General features: G+C 42.3%; 1 protein-coding gene across 1 annotated transcript in view; it reads right to left on the reverse strand.

The window, feature by feature from the left end:
* Nucleotides 1-7,127: 7,127 nt before the first annotated feature.
* Nucleotides 7,128-20,858, reverse strand: part of CCDC174 (coiled-coil domain containing 174) — a 22,574-nt gene continuing 8,843 nt past the window's right edge. Inside the window, exons 4-11 of the mRNA XM_027863859.1 lie at nucleotides 20,404-20,462; nucleotides 19,123-19,303; nucleotides 15,382-15,477; nucleotides 14,798-14,931; nucleotides 14,253-14,347; nucleotides 11,769-11,901; nucleotides 10,696-10,836; nucleotides 7,128-7,673 (exon numbers count right to left, since the gene is read on the reverse strand). Coding sequence (XP_027719660.1) covers nucleotides 7,390-7,673; nucleotides 10,696-10,836; nucleotides 11,769-11,901; nucleotides 14,253-14,347; nucleotides 14,798-14,931; nucleotides 15,382-15,477; nucleotides 19,123-19,303; nucleotides 20,404-20,462 — 1,123 coding nt within the window. The 3' untranslated portion in view covers nucleotides 7,128-7,389. The remainder of the gene's footprint in view (nucleotides 7,674-10,695; nucleotides 10,837-11,768; nucleotides 11,902-14,252; nucleotides 14,348-14,797; nucleotides 14,932-15,381; nucleotides 15,478-19,122; nucleotides 19,304-20,403; nucleotides 20,463-20,858) is intronic.

The raw sequence follows: 20,858 nt of genomic DNA on the forward strand, positions 1-20,858 counted from the left end.
ACAGAGAAGGGAAGAAGAGGGAGCGCATGGTGAATGGCTATGTTTTTCTCAGCAAAGTACGAGGTGGGATCCTCAGCTGAGAGTAGAAGGGGAAGAGATAGCACTGAAGGTTTGAGGAAAGACTTGGAAAAGACACTACAGGGATTGGGAAAGAGAAAAAATTAGGGAGGAGTAAAAAGAATACCTTTTTGTATTTAGGGTCCTGTTGAAATTAGGTAAAAAATGTGTGTGATCTACGTTTAGGATGGATTAGAGATGGGGAAAGACCAGGAACAGGAATATCATTCAGTAGCTATGACAACATTCCATATAAGAGGTCAGAAGATCTTAAACTAAAGGCCCTGTAGAGGCCCTGTACATGGGGTTGTTGTTGTTCAGTCGTTTTTCAGTCCTGTCCGACTCTTCGTGACTCCATTCAGGGTTTTCTTGGCAAAGATACTGGAGTGCCATTTCCATGGGCCGGCTCATTTTACAGATGAGGAAACTGAGGCAGGCAGGGTTAAGTGACTTTCCAAGGGTCACACACCTGGTAAAGTGTCTCATGCTAGATTTGAACTCAGGTCCTGCTGACTGCAGGTTCAGTGCTCTATCCACTGTGCCAACGAGCTGCCCTGCGAGTGGGGAGGAGACAGACGTGAGGGATGGGGAGGTAAACCCAACAAGACTTAGCATTCAGTATTTGCAGTCAGAGGACATGGGTTCAAATTCTGAGTCCGATACTTTGTGTACTCACTTTGTGACCTTGGGCAAGTCATTTAATCTCCATGGGCCTGAAGGTTGACCCACTTGGCATTGAAGGTGCCTTCCACGTTTAAATCAGTGATCCTATCAGTTTTCTGATTGAATATAGAGGTTAAAGGAGAAAGGAAAGTGAAGGATGACTCCAAAGTTGTGAACCTGGCTGACTGAAAGAATGGCAGTAGTATGGATGGAGATGGGGAAGCCTGGAGGAGGGATGGCCTTTGGGGAAAATAAATGAGTTCTGTTTGGAACATTTGGAGTTTGAGATACTTCCAAATGAAGATGCCCAGAAGACTGGAAATCAGGAGTCCTGATTCCAAATCTAGCCACAGATACTTCCTAGCTGTGCCACCCTGGGCAAATCACCCAGCTTCTGTTTGCCTCAGTTTCCTCATCTGTAAAACCCATCTCCCAGGGTTGTTTTAAGGATAAAATGAGATATCAGTAAAGCACTTTACAAACTAAGGAGCTTTATAAATGGTAGATCAAGAAGGATGAGGACTGAAAAGAGATCATTAGTTGCAGTTAAGAGACTACTGGTAACCTTTGGGAGAACAGTTTCAGGAGAGTGGGGGGTGGGGGAGGTGGGAGGGTCAGAAGTCAGATTGCAAGGGACTGAGAAAAAAGTGGAGAGAAGCCTTTCAGGAAGTTTTGCTAAGAAAGGGAGAACAGATACAGCTTAAGGAGATGATGGAGTCAAAGTGAAGGCTTCCCCCCTTCACTCCTCCAGGAATGAGAAGACCTGAACAAGTTTGGATTCTAAGGGGAGGAAGGCGTGTAAAAGGAGAAACTGAGGACAAGAGAAAGAAAGGGAATGATCCAGAGGGTGGCACGGAGTCCAAAGCACAAATGGTAGGTTTAGACTCTTCTCCTCTGTGGTCCTGTAAGGAAATTTGTTTCAGGCAGATGACTATTCCCTTATCAACTGAATGACAAAAAGAAGGCATGGCTACCACACAGCTGAGGACCAGTGCAAACTCTGGTGTATGAGAGAGAGAGAGAGAGAGAGAGAGAGAGAGAGAGAGAGAGAGAGAGAGAGAGAGAGAGAGAGAGAGGAAAGAAAAGAGAAGAAACAGATGGACAGACATAGAGACAGACAAAGAGCTAGAGAAAGAGAAGAGAGGGAGAGAGAGGGAGAGAAAGAGAGAGAGAGAAAAGAGAAGAAACAGATGGACAGACATAGAGACAGACAGAGAAAGAGCTAGAGAAAGAGAAGAGAGGGAGAGAAAGAGAGAGAGAGGGGAGAGGAGTCAGTCATTCCTCTGCTCAAAATCTTTCAGTGGCTCCCTATTACCTACTAAAAATATCTAAAATCCTTAGCATGTCACTCAAATTCCTACCCAATTTGTTGTTAATTTACTTTCCCCCTCACCTGTCTCTTCTACATACCCTGCTCCATCCAACTACTCTCTGCCCCTGGAACATGGGCCCCTCTTGTTTCCTGATTCCTCCTCCACTCCTCAATACTAAAATGTATTTCCTCAAATACTCTTGTTCAGAATTATTGCACAGCAGCACCATCCCTGTAGGACACACTTCATGCCAGAATCACAGACTCTTAAGAACTGGAAGGGACCACAGAAGCAGTCTCGTCCAATTTCAGTCGAACAAGAAGCTCCTTCACAGCACAGCTGACAAGGGGCTATCCACAGCCTGTGCTTGAAGATTCCCCAGTGAGGGGGAACCTCCTTCTTCGAGAAGTAGCCCTTCTGCTTTCAGATAGCTTGAATCATTAGCAAAGGGGCAGCTAGGTGACACGGTGGATAGAGCGTCAGTCCTGGAGTCAGGAGGACCTGAGTTCAAATTTGGCCTCAGACATTTACTAGCCAGTCACTTAACCCTGTTTGCTTCAGTTTCCTCATCTGTAAAATAAGCTGGAGAAGGAAATGGCAAACCACTCCAGTATCTTTGCCAAGAAAACACCAAATAGGGTCATGGAGTTGGACACAATTAAAAGGAATCAGTAGAGGGAGGGGAGAGATGGGGAGAAAATTTGAAACTCAATGTCTTGTGGAAGTCAATATTGAAAACTAAAAATAATTAAATTAATTAATAAAAAAAATAAGAAAATAAGAAAAAAAAATAATAAAAGGACTCAGCAGCAACAACTATAATCATTAGCAAGCAAACCTAAATTTGCCTCCCTCAAGCTTCCATCCAAGGGCTCCCTGAGCTGCTCTCTGGGGCCAAAGCAAAAAAGCCTAATCCCTCTTTCTCCATCTGATAGCCCTTCAAATTCTGGAAAACAATTAACAAATCTTTCACACACCTCCTCCCCAATCTTATTCAGATCTCTGCCCGCCCCCCGCGCTGTTTATTTACTAGACCATACACCTATGTCTTTTGCCTCTACCTAAAGACACTTAGCTCCTCATTTATTAAGCCTCTACTATAATAAGAGCATATGTGTCCTACCTAGCCTCAACTCTGAAGAAAGTCCTTGGTAACCCCTAAGGTGCTAGAGAAATGTGGACTTACTCTGTGAGGGACATTGTTCTAGACTAGTTGCCAAGAAGATATGATGAAAAGCAAGGCAGTTTCTGCTCTTGGGAAACTCACAATCTAATATATTACAAAACATACTATAAAGCAGATCAAAGAATTTATCCTTGGGCTCAAGAAAGAGTCCCTTGGGACACACAGAACTCAGATCCCAAGAAATCGAGAGGCAATGGCCAAAGCCGGATCCAGGAAGTGTGAGATATTGCAAATCAAGACAGACAGACTGACCGCAAGTAGGAAAATAATTCAAGAAGAAATTCATTGAGAACTGGAGCTCTTCAGATGAAACCATTTTAGAGAACAGCTCTGGGTCTGCTAACCACTGTTTACAAAAGCACCTTCTTTTCATTCCTGGTTCCCAGCATCCATGTCTCCCTAATAAACAGCTATTTTCTGTTTTAACTGTCAGTGAATCTTCAGCCAAACACTATTTGTCCAAATATGAGCAGATGACCAGAAACAGCATTTCTGGACAGCTCCTGAAAGGGCTAGTAGGTCATGTCACCAGACAGATTGCTAGGTATCTGAATGCAACTCTAGCCTTATTAAAATACAGAATCAATATTAAGCCCCGTGATTACATAGGTTTTCAATAACATTTCATTTATTTCCATGTCCCAGTCTTCCTAGCTGATTGTCTTGTTCTGCTATATTATTTCCCCGCTAAGAAACCTTGGTAGATTTCAATAACCTATACAAACAAAATGTCTCCTAGCTGGAGATGGGGCAGAATAACGAATTTCATTGATGAATACCTTTTATTGTTGATAGTCTCTGGAATCTTGGGAAATCCTTACCAATTATTATGACTTACCTTATCTCTCTAAAATATTTCACGATTCGATTAAAATACCATTTCAGTTCAAGACACTGAAGGAAAGTAAATGCATATGGCTCCTCTCTTTTGTTTTAACTGTAAAGACCAGTAAAAACACTACTGTTCCAAATTCTAAATTCTACTCTCTCATCTGTATGTCACAAGAAAATCAGGTTAAAACCTCATAGCAAGCAGTACTTTGCATGCTAAAGAGAAAAAAATATATCCATCCATATCTTTGGCGCAATGGAGGGAATACCTTTGTCGCTGAGACTGTGGGTTCATGGAAAGACTGGCACTGGGATAGACTTGGCAGGAATCTTGGATATGAAAATTTAACTTTCTCTGGGGATTTTAAGCAACAGAATGATTAATTCAGCCAAAACAAACAAAATCTTATGAAAATACAGAAAGGTCTGGAGAAGACTGAGTTCACAGCAAAATTAAAACAAATCATTCCAAATTTCTGGATATATGTGTGCGTATGTGCCTATATATGTATGTATATGTATATAAATATATGTATAATAGGTACATATATGTGCCAGTGTATAAATATATGTATATACGGTATATATGTATATATGGTGTAAAATATATATAGGTATGTCTATGTACATATGCATGTGTATAAACATACACAGGTGTGTATACACATACACAAGCATATCTATGTGTGTATGTAGATATATATACACATTTCTATCAGGCAATACATACACATATTTCAGTTAAGTTCAGCAGAAACATGGTCTTAGCCATGTTTTCCTATAGAAGGAATTTGAATTATTTGTCCCCAAAGATTAAGAGGCCTTAAAAATGTCTACAGTGTTCAATTTATACATAGAAGAAATTGATAGGCTAATTTCCCCAATTGCTAACAGAAGAAATGTACATAATCTGATCACAGAAGAACATAAAAATAGATCTTTTAGTGTACAGATGTGTAATTTCAGAACTCTAATGCCATCTGCTGGAAACTGTAGTACAAAATATATCTGTTAAGTAACAATAAAACCTCTTTATCAGGTACTTTAAGGAATTAAGGTCTGAAATGGGATTGGACATAAAAGAAAAATATACAGAACACTGAACAGAATTTGTATTGAAGATAGGGTTTTAGGAATGGGTGTGATGGGGAAGAGTTTGTGGACATTGAGCACATGGCTGTGGGCAGACTACCACACCAGGCTGTGGGTGTTAACAAAGACAATTCCTAGAAACACTTATAGGGAGAGTCCTTGTGGGGAGAGCTCTGGGCAGCCGAGGCGGCTTTGCTGACATCCGTTCTCTTATCTCCTCCATTCTTTGCTTCCCTTCTCCTATTCATTTTTTCGTTCTCCCTTTCGCCCTCATCAATCACTCTATGCTACCCTCTCACTAGCCCACTCAATCACATTCACACACTTGTCTGCTCTCCTCATTTTGTCTCCTTATCTTTTGTTGTTTCCTCTTTGACTGTTTCTCCCCAGCCTCTTTCTTTCTTCTTTTAATTGCTAGCATTTTCCTTTGCATTTTTTCTTCTGTTTGACCTCTCTTCTACCCATGAATTCTATTTATTTCCCTCCAATTTAATATAGAGGGAGGCCGCTACCACACTCACTGGATTCCCAGGGGTGGATGCCATGGGATGATGTGGAAGGGAGTCGCAGAGGAGGATGGCCAGGATAGGCTGTGATCCATATCACTGGAGGGAACAATGAGATCACGGATCCATTTGGACACAGAAATATTTGGTAACACAATCACCTCCATCATTTGGCTTACAGACATGTAACAACAGCTAGCATTTATATGGCATTTTAAAGTTTACAAAGCACTTTACATATTACCTCATGTGATCCTCACAACAACCTTGTGAGGTAGGTGCTACTATCATCATTTTACAGATGAGGAAACTGAGGCAAACAGAGGTTAAGTGTTGCCCAGGGTCACACAGCTAGTGTCCGAGGCAAGATTCAAACTTGGGGTCCTGACTTCAAGTCCAGTGCTGTTGGTGTTTTCATCCTTTCTATTTGAACTTATTGTATGGTGCCCAAGGGTTCATCTAGTCCACTCATTCTCCTTTCTTAGGGTTTGATTAGTACATAAGAAGCTGAAGAGACTTTGGCTATCTGGACCATGACTTTTGGCTTTGCTTTCCACTCCCCTCCCCTCCCTCCACGAGAAGGTGGACATTCGCCTCCACGGACATGCTGCTTGAAGCTGGGGTAGGGGGCAATGAGAATTGGCTGCAGGGTCTTCATGGGAGAGATGGTCGCCTCTCTGCATTTTCTAATCATCGGTTTGGAGTCAGTCCCCCAAATAAACACTGTCGTTTTGGGGCAGAGAGAGGGAGTGACCTTGCTGTTACATGCTCCCCACAGTGACCTAGACCCTAAGTGATGGTGACAGACAGGTGAGGGGAGGAGGATAAATCCTAATATCTTAATAATGAAGAGATAGCAACAACCATGAGGAGCAAGCCTTATTCTTTGGATGCTCTACGACCAGGCAGACTAGTCCAGAAACTGTTCCATCAGCACACACCTACTGAGGGTCGGCTGCTATGAGATACTATCTATATGAGTTGCTATCAGTTAAGATTTTATAAAAATGAAACATTTCTTAGGAACTCCTCGACCACAGCAGACTGGCAGCTTCTCTGTAACACGTAATCCTAGAGAGATGCCTGGACACCAAGAGGCTCAGTGACCTGACCAGGGTTGTCATAAGCTGGACTTGAACCCAGATCTCTCTTGTGTGGGCCCAACACAGGACTGCTTCTCTCTAATTAGACAACTTGCCTGCTCTACTTTCACCTAAGAGTTTGCAGCTTTATTCTTTCAGGCTGACAGTCTGATTGGGTACTGAATTCGCTCACTGCCTCACCTCACTCATCATTGCATTTCCGGGGAAGATTCTCCTTAACATATTTACATCAACTCATTTGGAAGCTAAATCTTTCTGAGATAATCATATATGATCTAGACTCTGATAAAATTGGAATAATTAGCAATGGGAATAAGCATAGGGATTTTTCTGTCAGAATTTGTTCTGATATCTCAAATATGAAAGAATATTTCCATTATGATTCCAATAGGACTTTAATCCAACTAAAATGATACACCAGGCCAGCCCAGGAGCAGCAGAATTCCCAGGGTCTCAATTCTGCTGGACCCTTCCCTTGCAACAGCATTCTGATGACTTAGAGTTCTTTAATGACAACACGGTGATCTCACCTCCCATGGAAAGGCCAAGCAGGAGGAAATCAATGTTCTTAAAATCAAGTTCTTCCTCTACAGGAGGGAGCGGGCAGAGCAGAAACCACTGTCCAAGGACTTGACCGCTTATGTCACTTGCTTATAATAGGACAGCATGTCATCCAGACTTTGGTAAAGGGGGCTGGGGGCTCGTGCCGGGCGCTCAGTGGTAGTTGTGGAGGAGGATTCGTTGTTCTGGCTAGAGCCAAATCCTGAGGTGTCGCGTGAAGGTCCAGATTGGCTCCAAGTCTGGCCACTGACATGCCCAGTCCTCTTCTGGCTGGAAAAGTAATCCGATGGTGGGGCAAACTCGGGATCTCTTTCAGCCCTGAGATCTGACTGCCTCTTTGACCAGTGTCCAAAAGAAAATTCTATAGGAAAAAGAAAAAAAACTTTTAGAGTTCTTTCGCTCCCCAAAGACCATGGAATATTCTTTACCTCAACAGGGAATTATTTATATTTGATAAGGAATTTTGGAATTCAGAAATTTACATAACTTGTATAATCAGATTATGCATTACAAAGCATTTTTATAAACTGCAAGTCACTGTAATAATGTAAGGTATTCACTAAAACACTATAAGGACCAGATCGCTCCCTTTCACAGCCATGGCTTGCAAGAAATCTTAATTGAGGAACAGAGACATTCTCAAAAAAATAAAATAGATAATTTTGAAAATATGAAATTAAAAAAAAGCTTTTGCATTTAAAAAAATCAATGCAAGCTAAGATAAGAAAGGGAATGGTTGGGGAAAAAAATCATTGCCTTAATTATCTGTGAGGGTCTGATACCTAAGGTGTACAGGTAAGTACTGCACCACCAAGAGCCCAGTGGATCCCCAACAGACAGAGATAATTCAAAAGAAATGCAAACTATTAATAAGATGAGAGACTGTTCCAAATTATTAATGATGAGAGAAATGCAAAACTAAGCAAAACCTGCCCCGATATCAGAGAATCTGGGTTCAAGCCCCACTTCTGACACTCCCCTGCCTGTGTGACCTTCGGCACTTAACCAACCTCCCTGGGCCTCGGCTTCCTCCCCTCAAGAATGAGGGGGCCGGACTAGAACGAGGCTTCCGAGGTCCCTTCAACCTCTAGATCTGCGATCTTATCAGCCATTTAATCAGTATTTATTAAGCACCTACTATGTGCCAGGGCCTATGTACTTGGAGGTTTCACCTCACACTTAGAAAAATGACAAAACAGAATAATCATCGCTGGACGGACTGCCGTAAGACAGGTATGCTAATTACGTTGCTGGTGGAGCTGTGAATTGTTCCAACTATTCTGGAAAACAATTTGCTAAGAAGAATGACTAAAGAAAAGTGACTCTCTGCTAAGAAAGAGATAAAAATATCCATACCTTTTGACCCAGAGATCCCGGCGCTAGGCATCCACCCCAGCAAGGAGGGGAGAGGGTGTCAGAAAAACATTTTTTAAAAAAGTCTCCTAAGCGCCAAAACACTCATAGCAGCATTTTTTGTAGTAGCAAAAGTATAAACATAGCAGACGCCCCCAAACTGGGGGCTGGCTAAACAAATTGTGGTCCATGAATGTAAGAGACCTGGGGTGTTGTGAGAGGAGCAGGGAGAGACTTGTGTGAACTGAGGCAGAGCTAAGTAAACAGAACCGGAAAGACCGACGCATGACAGCAACAATGTAAATGGAAAGAAGGAAAAGAGAACAAGGAAACTGAATGCTGGGCCACGAGAGGTCCAGAAGAGAGCTGAGAAAACAGGAGTCAGTCAACAAGCATTTATGAAGTGCCTGCTGTGTGCCAGGCACGGGGTGACAAAGAAACAGCAGCCCCTGCCCTTGGGGAGCTCGGAGTCTGACGGGCCTTCCATTTCCCTTCTCCCCAGGAGTGGGAGACAAGGCTACGAAATGCAGAATGCTCTAAGACCAGCTGCTGTGTTAGTCTGGCAGAATTGAGGTTTTTTTCTTTCTTTTTTCACTCTTTGATACAAGGGGTAGATTGCTGGAGAAGGGATATTTGGAAATGAAGGTGATGCATAAACAAAAGATATTAGTAAAATAATTTTGGGCAGTTAGGTGGTAGAGTGGATAGAGTGCTGGGCCTGGTGTCAGGAAGACCCGAGTTCAAATTTGACCTCAGACAGTTACTTAAGCCTGTTTGCCTCAGTTTCCTCATCTAGAGAAGGAAACGGCAAACCGCTCTGGTATCTTTGCCTAGAAATCCCAAATGGGGTCACGAAGAGTCAGACATGACTGAAATGACTTAACAAGATAAAATAATGTTATTAAAAAATAAAAAATGGGACAGCTAGGTGGCACAGTAGATAGAGCACTGGTTCTGGAGTAAGGAGGACCTGAGTTCAAATCCAGCCTTAGACACATAACACTCACTAGCTGTGTGACCCTGGACAAGTCACTTAACCCCAATTGCCTCACCTAAAAAAAGTATAGTATTATTATCTGCACGGACAACCAAAATCCTACACCGATGCTTCATCATGGTGTAGAGACGGCCATGGTGGAAGAGCATGACAAGGAAGCCTAAGATCTGGTAAGCCCTATCAAGCAGAGGAACTTCAAGGTTGGGCCCAGTGTTGGGAGAGGACCAACCTAGCTAAGACCAGACAGGATCAAGAGAGGACTAGCCAAAGTAATTCATTAAACCATCTACAAGCCAGGAAGGAATTCCCATGCACTTCCAAAGAAGAGATCAAAATCTTTAAGCACTGAAGTACTGTCACTGTTCTTAGGCAGGTGCTTCTGGCTAAAACTCTGTCTGTGAGCAAAGCAGTATTTTGAAGGCTACACACAGGTCTATTCTGAGGTTTCATTTTTATTCCTAATAGTTTCTTCCATTATGGTCTAGGCTCTCACTAATGGAAACTGCACGGGCTCAGGGCCTTAACACGTAGTTCTGATCAGAGGCATCAACCAGGAAGCAATGCCACCCTAGAGTTTGACCCACAGCCTGGGTTAAGCTCCCACAGAAAAAGGGAAAGGAAGTCAAAGTTCCCATGAATGAGCAGGAATCTTAAACTTGTCACTGATGCCTTCCAAGAGAAAGCCAAGGTCAGCGAACAAAATCAGAAAGGCCTGGGCAACTGTTATGCTGAGCTGCTGCCACGGGAGGGCAGCAGCAATTAGAACAATTTTACATGATTCCTAAAATGACTTCTTGGGATGGCATAATTCCGTGGCACTTCCCTTTTCTTCTTTTTTTGGCCTTCGTTTCCCAGCTCTCTGGGCTCACTGAGATTAGCAGAAGGCAAGCTGCAGGTTCAGCCAAGCTCCCCAAAAGCAGCTGCAGGAGCCTCTGGAAAGGCCCAGCCAGGAACAAGATGCCCCCGAGAACCCCCTCGCAGGGACGCAGCACGAGGCTCACAGAGCGTGCGATCCCCTGAGCAGCCTTCTCACCTTTCCCTCTGTCCCACTCTCGGATGTAAGGGACGCCTGGCTTGGTGTCTTTTCTCTCCTGGATGATGACTTCCACTTTGCTCCGTGGGGCAGCTGGAGTCACTTCCGGTTCTGGTGGGGGAGGCCCAATCACTTCTTCTTCTGTTCAGGGTGGGAAGTAGAAAGTACACTATTATTATAAGATTTAAGTTACATCAGCTTGAATGCATCTCTTTGGAAAAAAGTTGACAAAAAACAAAGATACCAATGTCAAGATTAAAAGCTAAAACAGAAATCCTTCCAGTTATTCATTGACACCAACAGCTTTGGGTTCTACCCCTTTCTTAATTAAAGATATAAGGGTAGGGGCCAAAAGGGACAGGACCCTAGAAGGGGCCCTTGTGGTTAACTTGATTCATTTATTACACTTTGGAGAAAGGGCGGAGTAGCAGCAACATTGTGGGGCCTCCTTGCCAGAGCCCAACATAACAGTATGTAAAACAGACAGTGCCTTAAAAGTTTGGACAACTTGGTCTGCCTAGGGACAGAGTCACTGTTACTATGCAGAAAAACTACTGAAGTTCCTAAGATTTCCCCAAACTTTGTCCAAGCTGGATGGAATTCATTCAGCTTGTATAAGAGCAAAATATGTACGTACGTACACACACACACACACACACACACACACTCTCCATCTAACACTAAAGTGACAGTAGAAAAAGTCTATCACAAATGACTCCCATTTGACATTGGAGTAATCAAAATATAGGCTGCCATTACAAATTTAAAGGGTATACAACTCAAATTGGTTTTTAGAGTTGATTATAAAGGAATGTTAACTGTTAAAATTTCCTTATTTTTAAAATGTCAGTTTTCCCGGTAGTGATTCAATGCTACGTTTGCGAATATTTCGCTTCTTACTTGATTTTTAAACAAACCTTCAAGTTTGTTTATTTTGCATTATTTACTTAAAAAAAAAAGTTGTTTCTTTCCTCAGAAAGAGACACCACAGCCTGCAGTTTCATTTACCAGGCATTTCAATAAAACACTGAAACTTTCCATGTTAGAGTTCAAAAACATGGAGGGCGATGTACCTGGGTTGTCTTCTTCAGGCCCATCACCCTTTAGCTTCTTCATCTTTCTCTGCCTCAGTTTTGCAAGCCTGGCGTCCAGCAGGGCCTTTCTCTTTTCTTTGATGTTTTCCCGTCTGGTTCTTTGGTCTGTAGTCTGAACACATGGGTAAAAAAAAGTGTTAAAAAAATGAAGTCTGCATTTAAATGATTAGAGGAAATATTGTTTTCATCTTCTGAATATTTCTAAAAAGAACTGAAACCACACAAACTCATCGTATTCATCAACATACTCAACCTGCCTATACAAAGGTATATAAAACAGAAAATTTCAGAGTCAAAGGGACCACAGAAGTCATCTAGGATGTAACATGTGTCTGAAAAGAAATCTCTTCTTTACAATAGCCTTAACAAGCATTTGGTCATCTGGCCTCTACTGGGGGTGTGTGTGTGTGTGTGTGTGTGTGTGTGTGTGTGTGTGTGTCTGTGTGTCTGTGTGTGTGTGTGTGTATGTGTATGTGTGTGTGTGCGCGCGTGCGAATTAACTCCTATGCACACGGTTCTCACTTTCTGTAAATTTGCATCACACAAATTTCAAAGTTACGTACAGAATTCTGAAAGAAATCCTCATTCCAAAAAAAACACCTGGGTTAAAAATGAACACTTTACTATACAGTGCTATGCCCTCTCTCTCTCTGCTCCTGCCCCTTGGCTTGGCACTCTGTGGCCTCCTACCCTGCCACCAAAAACAACAACAACAAACAACCCTCCAAGTGAAACAGAAGAATGGTCACAGAAAGACGGCCAGTGATGCCGGATCCTGAGCTTGGCCTGAGACCTCTGGCTGGGAGAGAAGGGACCTTTGCCCCATTCCGCCTGCCCAAATGCCTGGGTGCCATGTGTCTGTCCCTGGCCCCATGTCACCTGTCTTCTCCTGTCTGTGTCTGTGTCTGGCCCCCATGTGTCTACTCCTGTGTGGTTTTCTTCTTGGTTCCAGCCAGGTCCCCACATGGCTGGCCCCAGCCCCCATGTGCTCCTCCTCCTGCTCTTACTTCTGGGTCTCCGGACCCAACATGTCCTTGAACCCCCTTTCTTCCTGCCACTTTCCCTCCCTCCCTTCCCCACCTCCACACGCAAATTCACATTACATAAAAATTGCTTTATGTAGAGGTCTGCAGAATGGCCCATTAACTTAACTCAAGAACTGCCTGTATGTATACATAAATGTGCATATACATATTTGCACACACAGACATGTGTATGTACATTTGTGTGCATGTATACACACAGCTGTGTCCCTCTGGAGAGCTTTAATTACTAAGAAGTTTTTCCTTACATCAAATTGAAATCTGTCTTTACACACCGTTCCCGATCATCTCCTAAGGGGCAGACAATTAACGTCTATGATGTATAAAGTATTTTGTTCTTAACAACCACGTAAGGTTGGTAGTTCAAATATTATCCACATTTACAGCAGAGACAAATGAGGCTGAGAGGGTCTAAGCAACTTTCTCATGTCTACACAGCCAGGATGTATCACAGCTTGGATATGCACCCAGTCTTCTGAGTCTACCCTATCACACCCCTTCCAGTATTTAAAAAGAGCTGTCACAGTTCTGCTAGGTCTTGTCTGCCCTAAGCTAAATATCCTGAGGTTTCTAAAAACTGATCCTTGTAGGGTGCGGTGTGGCTTTTACTCCCCAGACCATCCTGGTCATCCTCCTCTGGATCTTCTCCAGTTTTTCCCCATCCTTCCTCAAGTGTAGAACCCAGAATGGTACTGAACTCCTGATGAGGGCTGGCTACGAGGGCACCAAGAACCCACTCAGCTCTGCACACGGCACTTGGACTAATGAATCCGAAGGCTGCAGCAGCTGTGGGGCTTCCCTTCTTGCAGTACCCAGGACTTTTTCGAGGGAGCAGTTAGTGTTGAATGAGCCCTCGCCATCCTGTACTAACACAGTTACCTTTCTGAGCCCCAGTGGGGTGCTGGCCACTTATCCCAACTGAATTTCATCTTTTGGCAACGGCCTGCCTCTTGTCACTTGGACCCCCATCTCGTCACTAGTACTGCCCACCAGCTTTACATCACATTCTAAAAATGAACTCAAACAAGCTGGCTGCTTTACACATCACCTTTAAAGTCTCCAAATGAAAACGACTGTCCATGTTATTTTCGTATTTCAAACTTCCATGCAAGCATGCTAGAAGCTGGACAAGTGGTACCGCACCACATGGCGTTACAGCTCAGAAGGTGAGCAGAGCAAAGCTGATCCAGCTCCTTCTGAAGCACCCTCTAGGTAAGTATAAACTGCTTTTCTTCACAAAGATGCTAACAAAAGTTGGACGCTTCCTATGTGCTCATTAAACATGTAACTGCATAAGCAATGAAAATCCATAGTCTTGGCTCTTTCTTTGAGTTGACTAGACATCTGCTATTCCCCAACAACAAAATGAGAAGGAAAAATGCATCCACAGAAACCAGGCTGTCTACTCTGAACCTCATACCTGCTCTCGCAGCATTTCTAAAGTCTCCATTTGCTTGTTTCTCAGTGCTTTATCTCGGGCAAAGGCAAAATATCCAACACCAAGTTGTCGGGCCTCTGAAATAAATAAAAACCAAATAAGAGATCATGCTTCCTCGATTAACACAAAGGTTCAAGTTACATGAACACTCAGTTTCTTAATAAAGCCATAAAGAAAAAGACCTGAGCCCAAGTAAAGACAAAAAACGGATAAAATAAAATTTTATATCCAATATCAATACCGTTTGACAAAAACAAAGAGGTAAAATATGGACCAAGTGTTAATCTTCAGCTATGGAGCTTTCCCATTTCTCTTAGGCTACAAGTCCACAGGCTGGTTCTTCTGGTTGGAAGATTTTTTAAAGAATTACTTGATCACTTTTTAAGGGTAAAAAAGTGAACTAACGGGACACTAGCTGTCTCATTACAGCTGTTTATCCACCCTAATTTCTCCCCCTCCCATGCCCAGCCCTATCCCATTCTCCACCTTTAACTTGAGAGGATAAATGTCCGTAAAAACAACGCTACCATTTTCTCGAATGTCCTCATAGTGGACGGGCCCTACTGGTCTGCTCAGGGCCTCCTTCTCTTCCTCCTCCCACTGCTGTCGCTGAAGCTCTCGTCTCATATCTTCAGACAACAGAGTTTTGTCACTAACATATCTAGTTAAACAAATAAGAGAACAAGCAAGACCATCTTCAAATATGAGTTGTGTGAAACATTTCTGTGCCACAATTCAGAGCCGAAACATTTTCTTACGGTAAATTACGAGAACCACAGAAAGAATTTCACTTGGAAAGGTGACAAAATAGGGCATGCACTCTATGAGAAGACATCATCATAGACTTAATGAGGCAGGACACAGATTTGGAGCCCAGAGGGCCCGGGGTCAGAAAGCCCCATAGAGGAGAAGCCTTCAAAGGCTCAGAGGGTACCTCCTCCACCAAAGGTCACTCGGCATTGCTCTAGCGTGGAGTGCGCTGTACAGTGGGTCTGTTAGGCTGAAGGAGGATCTCTGGCCAGTGAAACATCAGAAGCACTCCACTACGACACAGCTTCATCTATACGCCAGGACCACCAAGGCAGTCTAGAGTTCTTTCATGGACACTTACGGCTTTCCCTTAAGATTTTTATCCATTTCCAACAGGCCTGGCAAATCCTTCTTCATACAGCGTCTAGAACGGCCTAAAGAATCCACATAATCGACCCTGAAAGGAGAAAAAAGAAATGACTGGAAGGATGTGCAAGCTCAGGTAAATGCTTTCCTAAAGCAGGATGTCAGTGCCCGGTGAAAAATAAAGCTGGCTAAAGAACATTCTAACTTACGGACTACAAGCCATTGAAGAGAATAGTTAAAAAAAAAAAACAACAAAAAACCTTAAAATTGACCCACAACAGATCTATTATATACTAATCTCACATTTGGAAATTTTATAGAATCAAGTCTTCTGCAGCTCTGATTTCCAGCCAAGACTGCCATAGTTCAAGACTGCTCGAGCACAGTCCAGAGTGGGATATTAATTTCCTAAACAACGTCATATTCGCTTGTTTAAGTTTATTCTACATCCCCCAAATTTTCAACCGGCTTATTCCAGTTTTCATTCCTGTTCTTCCCCAAAGTGGAAAGAGTTGGAGTTGGAATCAGGAGATCGGAGTCACTGCATCTCTTAGAGGCTGTTTCCCCATCTGTTAAATGGGGATAACACTTGAATTATCAACTGCACAGGGTTGTTGTGAGGGGAGTGTTTTACAGAGATGAAATAGCTATACAAAGGCGGATTTAATGATTATTTCTGAAGCAGCACTTATCTCCTTAGACTTTTTGATTTTTACAAGGTAAGGGTTTTTTTTTTTAAATGATTATTTTTAAGTTGTGACATTGAAAAACAGCACTCTGTAAAAACTTCCTGGACAACTAGCTCTTGCATCCCCCTTTAACTGGCTCCTTTGTTTTATTTTTGCCCAATTTTACAAGTTTTTAAGATTACGGAAGGGAAAAACATAAGGCAAAATAGAACAGATAATTTTCTTTTTGTACAATTTGACCAATGCAAATTGATACACAGAATTTCAAAGCTGATCTGAAGAGATCACCAAGTCAAACTTTCTCATTTAACCGATGAAGAAAGGGAGGTTCAGCGAGAAGACGTGCCGAAAGCCACACAGCCGTCAGTGGCAGAGCTGGTGTCAGAATCCAGGTCTCCTGACGCCCAGTCCAGCCCAAACTGACCTCCACTGAAAACGTATCATGATGTGATGGACAGAATTAAAAAGAGTATTTTAAAAGACTGTAAATTCCTTAAGGACAAAGATTCTCTAGGAGCACAGGCCCAGGGCCAGGCAGGACCTGAGAGGCGATGTGGTCTATCTTCCTCATGTTACAGATAGGGACACTGGGGCCCAAGGAGTTGAGGTGACTTGCCACAGGTCACCCAGATAATTATCAGAGGTGGGATTTAACCCCAGAACTGGTGTTCCTTCCCCTGCCCCAAGCTGCCTCCCTAATCTCATGTGATAACTGTATTCTACATCTCAGCAGAGACACCATAGTGGTCGTCTACAATAGCAGTTACAGCCAAGGAGATCTGGGTTTAAGCCCCACCTCAGACACACACTGGCCGTTTTACCCCGGCCAACACGTCTCAGGGCTGTAGGAAACTCTCTACAACTTTAAGTTTCAGAGCAGGAAAAGGAGTTTCATCACCTTGATTCCAATGAAATCCCAGGTCAGTCTCTATTCCTACACATCCAGGAGTAGCTGGGACAATGCTGGGGACACAGTACAGAACTACAGACTGTAAATGCTGGGAGGGCCGTAGAGATCACCTCGTGACCACATTTTAGTCCAATCTCCTCAATTTCCAAAGGAGGAAATGGACGCCTAGAAGTTCAGTGGCTTGTTGAAGGTCACAAAGCTGATGGGGACAGTCAGGACCGGGATCTGCATCTTCTGAGACCTAGTCTTGGGCTTCTTCCATTACACCAGGCAAGACCTCAATAAATACTTGTGGGTTCACTGACTGATTAAAAAGTCATGCCCATATGCATACTCAGACATGCAGCTCAGAATGCTTTAAATGTTCTTTCTTCCAAACATGTTGAAAGCAAATACACAGATTGAGATCTTAATATTCAAACAATGAAATTAAAAACGGAATGCCTGGGAATTCATCACTGCAGTCCTAAGCTGATTACTACAAGAAATAAAACCTCTAACTGTCTAAGCAATTTCCTCTTTTAATGAATAAACTGAAAGGGAGAAAAAAAAAAAAGATCTCGCCAGATGGCCTTCATCATTATTTACAGTATCGCTGCTGAAAGATTATCCACCACCTGGAACTTAACTACAGAGTACTTTTTATGAGCAATTAGAATGCTAGAGCTTAATTTAAAAACAAAAAGGCATTAAGAAATGCTGGTAAAGCAGCTCCTTTCACCATATGGGGGCATGCGACACCTTCAATTGTCCCCCAAACTCTTCAGATCACTGAAAAATTGCTTGTGATCATACGGCATTAATAAAAGCACAATGGCATTAAACCTTTCAAAAGAGATGAGGTTTCCATGATGAATGTCACTGCTGAAGAAATTGTGGGAAACAAAGTTTCCAGGAGTACAGAAGTTTAATAACTATCAGCTAAGCCAACTGTTCAATCAACAAATCCTGATCATGAGAGGTACTGATGGGCACAGGAAGATAGGAAACTGTTCCTGTCCTCAGGAAGCTTATAATCTAAATGAGGAGATGAATCTATGCATGTGAAAAGACAACTAAGACACCTAGGGACGAAATGAGTATTAGTACAGTTGAATGCTGTCAGTCACGAGAGAAGAGAAGGAGGAGAGAGGGATGGAGGCCGGGAGGCAGAGACAGACACTGAGACAAAGAGAACCAGAAAATGGATCTGGGCAGGATGGTTCTGGGGGGCTTCAAGGGAAGAGGATTAAAGAATAAGATTAAGTAAGTGGACAAGAAAGAGGACAGTACCCCAGGCTGGGGTTCCCCCCTCTATAATTCTTGTTGGACAGTGTGCACTTGCTCCTAGCAGCTCTTTAGGCAAACACAATGTCTTCTGGAGTTTAACTGACAAAGTACCTCGAAACATCAACATCCCCACTGAGACAAAACAATAAATTGTGTTTTATAGCAATGTAAGGAAAACACCAGGAAGGTGAAATTCAGGATCATTTAAATAGTAAGAGATAACTGGTTACATTCATGTGAATTGGAGTTTTATTTTTTTAAACAAACCTAAGTGAACTTAACTTTATCAAGAAAAAAAGAATATGGTTTCTGATCCATTTTCAAGTTTGTGTTTTAAAAAAAAAAAACTTTCATTTAATTTCTACAAGGACTGATATATATCAGAATACTTCATAACTGGGTAATATTTATTGCAGCTAGCATTCATATTCATTCTCTGGACAAAATATCTGCTAATGCTGATAGCTTAATAAAGAACAGAAACAAAGCAGCATGATCAGTCCTAATCTGCAGCAGAAGAAACAGTCCAGTTGTGACCAAATAGCACTTATGGACTTGCTTTGTTCTTCAAAACACATTTTTTTGGGTGCTAAACTGCTACAGAAAGTCATATAAAGTGCTGTGGATAGATACAAGGAGAAGACAATCATAAATAAGCACATTTAGCTCTGTAATAACCCATTCTAGCCTTAATATCACTTAGACTGATAGACTCACTCACAAAGGAATTCTAAGGTGAAGAAAGTTCAGAAGGGAGAGTAATGTAGCAATGAGAATGAAAGCCATGATGTTCTGACAGCACATCATGAGAAGAAAGGGCAAAAGTGGGTCTGACATAGTGAGACATGCATGCATAAACACTACCAACCATTCTTCACTGGGATCTTGGGGAGGAGGGATATCGGCTTCAGAAAGACCTTCGTCTCCATCCTCCTCCTTTCTGGCAGTCTTTTTAGATTCTTTGTTCAGATTTAGGGCCTGCATTTCTCTTCGTTTGTCTATGATCTTCTGTGTGAAATCCACCAGGTACATATCTTCTGTTTCTTCATCTGAGAGGAAAAAAAAAATCAATCTTTAGATATCTGACATCAAAGAACACACTGAGTAAGAAATCAATACAAAACAGTCCCTTTCTTCTCCACGGTGGCTGACATTTCCCATGACGGCTTCATCAGACAATTCCTTCACCTCTCCTTGGGCGCTCTTACAAAGACACAGGCTGACTGTTCACTGTCAATTCCATTTTTTTTCTAAATGTTTAAAATGCACCAAAGAAAAGGCCTTTCGAGACTCCACAGCTGTCCACTGTCCTGTCAACGAAGATTGACTCTTGGAGGGATCTATGCCCAGTAAGAATGTCACTGGCTGGAGAACATAATGGTTAAGTTTTTCAGAGAAACACTGGGCCAATGACAGAGGGCAGAAAATAGAATTACCTTTCTCTACGTATGACAAACAAACCAATACAGGACAGCACCCGTCCAGGGGAGATCGATAATGTCTGCGCAAGACATTTTTGATGTGAGTGGGAAGAATCATGTCACTTGGTATGTGGTGGACCTTATTTTATAAACAAAGTCATTAAACTGTTTTATGGGAGATTTTTCTATACTGAATTTAAGGTTTAAAAAAAGAGCCACAGGAATACTACCTAATCACTCAATAAATATTTATTCAAAGACTACTGTGAATAATGCAAAGGGCTAGGAGAGATATAGGCCAACAGAAGCCCTGCACCAAAACCTTCTCAGAATTTGACACAGTGCCTGGCACAGAATGGAAGCTCCTGTCAGAGCCAGGACTGTTTTCTTCTTTGGACTCGTGTCCCCCAGTTCCCATCACAGTGCCTGGCACATAGTAGGTACTTACTGATTGATTGTACCTGCACATACATAGCAGAAAAGGAACTGAATCAAATCATCAATATTTATTGAGCTCTGATTCTCAATAAATATTGATGATTTGATTCAATTCCTTTTCTGCTATGTATGTGTAGAAGAAAGCAAATAACACAAGTCAACTGGATTTATGAACATTTGGCAGCTTTCTTCCCATTGTAACTGTTGCTGAAAAACAAAATACATAATTCAATAGGGTTCTAAGTGTAAAGACACAATTAGAAACACATCAACATCTCTCAGTTATTCACCTAAGAAGTCTCCTTTAGTCATCTGTTCATACAATTTGGCTTTCTCTTCTAATTTTTCCCTAAAAAGAAGAAACAAGTGTTAAAAAACAACATAGTACTTTCAACCATAAAACTAAAACCAATTCAGAGTTACTAAAGACACCAAACTACAACTGGTGTTAAACGCCAAGGAGGTGAGAGGTCTCCAAACACTAAGAACAAAAGGCTTTCTATCTGCACCTTTCAGAAAAGGGGCCCACAGACACAATGACAAGAAAGCGCTAAGCCTTTTTAATAGAACTGACAGTCAGTGGTACTCACAGTGTAGCCTCAATTGCCAGGGAGCTACACCCAGGTCACCTGTGGGCTGATGTCTCATCACATTGGTGTTTCTATTATTACAAAGCACATTCTTTTGGCATGAGCCATCTACTACTACTACTACTACTACTACTACTACTACTACTACTACTACT

This window comes from Vombatus ursinus, unplaced genomic scaffold, assembly GCF_900497805.2.
Source record: "Vombatus ursinus unplaced genomic scaffold, bare-nosed wombat genome assembly UNPS02014773.1, whole genome shotgun sequence".
Taxonomy (NCBI): Eukaryota; Metazoa; Chordata; class Mammalia; order Diprotodontia; family Vombatidae; genus Vombatus; species Vombatus ursinus.